Source organism: Buceros rhinoceros, unplaced genomic scaffold (genome assembly GCF_000710305.1).
Source record: "Buceros rhinoceros silvestris isolate BGI_N320 unplaced genomic scaffold, ASM71030v1 scaffold4523, whole genome shotgun sequence".
NCBI classification, from domain to species: domain Eukaryota; kingdom Metazoa; phylum Chordata; class Aves; order Bucerotiformes; family Bucerotidae; genus Buceros; species Buceros rhinoceros.
This window is the reverse complement of record NW_010405245.1, coordinates 24,467-28,556: the sequence shown is the minus strand read 5'-3', so window position 1 is coordinate 28,556 and position 4,090 is coordinate 24,467. Positions and strand designations below refer to the sequence as shown.

The 4,090-nt window shown below is 38.0% G+C and overlaps 1 protein-coding gene across 1 annotated transcript in view; it reads left to right on the top strand.

Annotated features, from left to right (window-relative positions):
• Positions 1-4,090, top strand: part of LOC104491255 (regulating synaptic membrane exocytosis protein 2-like) — a gene marked incomplete at both ends in the record, with an annotated part of 61,898 nt that overhangs the window by 39,072 nt on the left and 18,736 nt on the right. The window contains one exon of the mRNA XM_010133642.1: positions 3,563-3,693. Within this exon, the coding sequence (XP_010131944.1) occupies positions 3,563-3,693 (131 nt within the window). The remainder of the gene's footprint in view (positions 1-3,562; positions 3,694-4,090) is intronic.

The following is a 4,090-nucleotide window of genomic DNA, read 5'->3' as shown; positions in this document are numbered from 1 at the left end:
CATTCCTGTTGGATCACTCTCTAAGTGAATTTTAGGTGTCTACATCCTAAATTATCTAGGTAGACAAAGTCGTATTCAAGAATTTTTTACAGGTGTTAGCCTCCACATTAGTATCAGCCAGCATGGTTTTCCTGTGATATTGTGTTTCGCTTTCTCGTTCCTTCATTTAGATCAGGATTACATTGTTGCAGTTTCTTAGATACTCTAAGCTTTCAAAAGTGCCATCCCTGCATGTGTAAAAGAAAAACAAAACAAAACAAAACAAACAAAAAACCCCCAAAACCCTGGGGTGAATGGAGGGTTTGTAGATTTTGCACTGTTAGTCAGCTGCTCAAGTGTTTCAGTGCTGAACATCACACCTCTACATTCCTGTGGGACTTTCACCCTATGGTTTGAATAATTCAACGTTCTTCACTTTTTGGTGTTAAGTATCTTTTCCGCATATAGCTCAGCAAAGCTATATAAAAAATAAAAAAGAATTTCCTCATCAACTTTTCTGTTTTACATGTGCTATCTCAGGTTTATTTCATAACTTCAAGTATATATGATATTCTGTGAGGTGTGGCAGCATTGTCCTGCATATATTAAGAATTGAGAAACCATGATCAATGTCTGAGACAACCAGGTTCTGTCCAGACATAATGCACTTCTCAGACTTCAAAGCCAATGCTTTACTTAGCACTACAAATCAGTTTCCGGGGTCTCATGCCAGGCTCACAGGCAATGAAGAACATGCAATTTGTAAACACCTTTTGAAATGTTTTAAGGGTTCCGCCCCTCGATACATGGAAAGAGAAAGGGATGGAACTGCACCTGGCTATCTCAAACAGCTGTTCTTTCTCTCTTTGTAAACAGAAAAGTTTCTTGTATGAAAATACCATACAATCTGAATATTGTTGTAATACTTATGCACAGGAGAATCACAATTAGATCAGTTCTATTCCCAAACTCATTTTCCATGTTCTGTATGCTAGTCTAAATCCTTGTTTCTCATTTTCCTTTCCAATTTTCTGCCTTCTCATCAGATTTTCTTTCATCCCAGTCTCTCTGTGCAACGTATTTTGTGCCAGTTACAAAATGGATGGTCCTTTTGTCATCTCATCTAGTCTGTTTTCGCCCCTCTGTTCTTCTATGGTCCTTGACATTAGTGGCTCCATTCTTCCCGTGTTTCACAAGAAACCTTTAATTTTCCAGTATCCTTTAATTTTCCAATAATTCTAAAGTGGTTTCTGGTTTGTCCCTTCTTCCTTCTAACCCTATGAGAATGCAATTCCATCCTTCCCTCCATGGGGTTCTTTGTGCGTTCCTTCACTCCCAGTTTCTTCCTTCTCTTTGCATACAAGTCAAATGACTTCTTGGGTTACAAATTGCTGTGCTGTATATTGGAGTGCTAGCAGTGTGAACACAGGAGAGAGCGAGCCTTCTGGTCATAATTCTGCCTCCTGACCTTTCCTGTAACAAGCCAAATTACAGGGAAAATATGCCCACTATGTACAGGTTTTTCCAATTTTCTTTCAGCACTAAGAGAAAAGCAGAAGGTATAAGTCAATGCAAAGATTTTGAGTTCTTGTTTCAAAACACAGATGTTAGAGCATTTCAAAGAAATGGTGTCAGATGATTTAACTTTCTGCTTAGAGTCATTCTCCAAACACTTTGACTGAAGTTTTCCTGCAAAAATTCAGTCTGAAACAAACATAGTGAAGAAATATTTACCCTAAATATGAACAAATAATTCTGGTTATATTTTTGTCACCCTTGACTAGATTATATCACCCTCAGTCACAGTTCGTGATAGTGTATGCATCACAAGTGTATTGCATTCTGCTTAAGCAGGGATAATTTTTCCCAAAAAAGCAGATGAAGATTGTCTTCAGTGCTACTCCCCCTTGGGGTGTGGGACTAGACAAGTTTGTTCTTTGCCCGACGACTCCCAAGAAACCCTGAGGGTGGATACATTTAGTGTCAGAGAAGTTGACTTGCACTTCAGACATCATTAAAGCTTTGCCCTGAATTCATACAGTTGGTGCAAATCTTTCTAATTCTGATCTTGTAGCCAGATGAAGATACCTGGTAGTCCAGATAATTCTCAGTTTAGAAAAAACACCGATAAAGCCCCTTGCTTTTCAGGAATGTAGAAACAGCATCTAGAACTCTCTCAAAGCTGACATATTAAGGATATTTTCTCTCACAGTTTTCTGATCTAGTAGTCAGAGAACCCTTTAACTGTCAGCGCCAGTAGCCTATAAAGTCAGTAGCTGGGCCAACGACATGTTGATCCACTCAAACACTGCTCATTGGTGGCTACAGGAGTTACAAGAGATAAAGTAATGGAGAAAGAAGTAGTACACTGCCACTATTGATTGAGTTGGTGTTTCTTAGTGTAATCTCACTGAGTGAAGTATTAGGAATGGCAGAAAGTAAAATCAGCCTCATGTTGGTGGGTCAAAAGTCTTGAGAATTGCATCAAGACTTTTCTTTAAGTGACTGAAACTCTGAAGATGAGGAGCTATGACAGCAGATGGAGACCCTGTCTCTGAAATGCTGTGAGATGGGCTCCACAGGAAGTGCACCTTCCCCCGATTATGTTTGCCTTAGCTAGGGTATATACATGCCCAAAGGTGCACTGCTTGGTTAGGTGCAGAGATGGGCATTATCTACCCTCTTTGATTTCCATAAGTTCAGGCTGTGTCAGTGTTTCTTTAAACGTCCTAGTTTTTCTTCTGCCTCACGCAAATTCCCTATGAAGAGATCCTGCTCAGTTAACTGTAGTTAATAATACTGCAGTGGTACCACCACGTAATGACTCTCCAGCAATTTGGAAAGCTTTGTCTTCTCCTAACTGCACCATTTCCCCCTTCCACAGTTACTGATCTAATATAGATATATCTCCTTGAATAATGTATTTGCAACTATAGTATTCAAACTGATATAGCTAAATAGCAGCTTCTAATGACTGTAGTAAAAAGGATAGGAGACCAAGTCTAAGACTGATTAATAACTTCTACAGATCAATAATAGTAGTTTTGCCTTGTTGTTGCTGAGTTGGACTGTGAAGAGTGTTGGACTACTGAGCCTCCCTCCCTTACACTTTCTGGAGGGCTCGTATGATTTCAGCATGAGTCCCTGCATCTTGAAAAACATTTGGAGATTTTAAGTATTTATGGTCTTATCCCATAGTCTTTCCAGCACAACAGGACGTAAAAAATCCATCCATTGTGCATAAACTCCTTAGAAATGTATATATATATATATATGTATAAATGTAATACAATATCACTGCCAAGAGAGAAGAGCCCTAACCAGAGCATTGTGTGAAAAAAAATCAGTATGAAACAATGTACTTATTGTACAGGGGTTTGAAAAAACAGTAACTTCTGGTACATACTGAGCTATTATAGTATTAATTTATTTTTATGCTTTGTTATAATTACAAAGTAGAACATGATATTTTCTATTTAAATAACCAATATAAATATAAGCTTATGAGCAAAATTAATTTTAATGATTAATATGCTACTTTGTTGTAGAAATGAGTTCACTAATTAATATTTTCTCATTACAGATAAAACTGTGGTATGACAAGGTTGGTCATCAGTTAATAGTGACAATACTGGGAGCAAAGGATCTTCCTTCAAGGGAAGATGGGAGGCCAAGGAATCCTTACGTTAAAATTTACTTTCTTCCAGACAGAAGGTAGGGTGAACACAGACAAGGAACATTTGAGTAAGAATTAGTCTGATACTCAGATGGCATGCACAGCTGAGTTTCCTGGTCATACATACTTGGAAAAATCTTGCAGTGTGGAATTTCTTTATTGAACACGCTATGTAATAACCACATGCCTTTGAACACTAAACACAAACTCACTTTCACTGGATATTTTACTCAATACCAAATAGAAAAGAAAAGGTAAATATATGTAATTGGATGGGGATCTGTTATTTGCAAAGGATGTTGTTAGGGTTTTATAATGCCCTTGTTTCCTATGACAGTTATTCCTGTCCAGTGCAAAGAAAATGCTACAAAGTTAGGTTCACAGATTTCTGAACTGATCAGTCCAGCAGCTTTGGCTTGCCCCCTTTACACAACG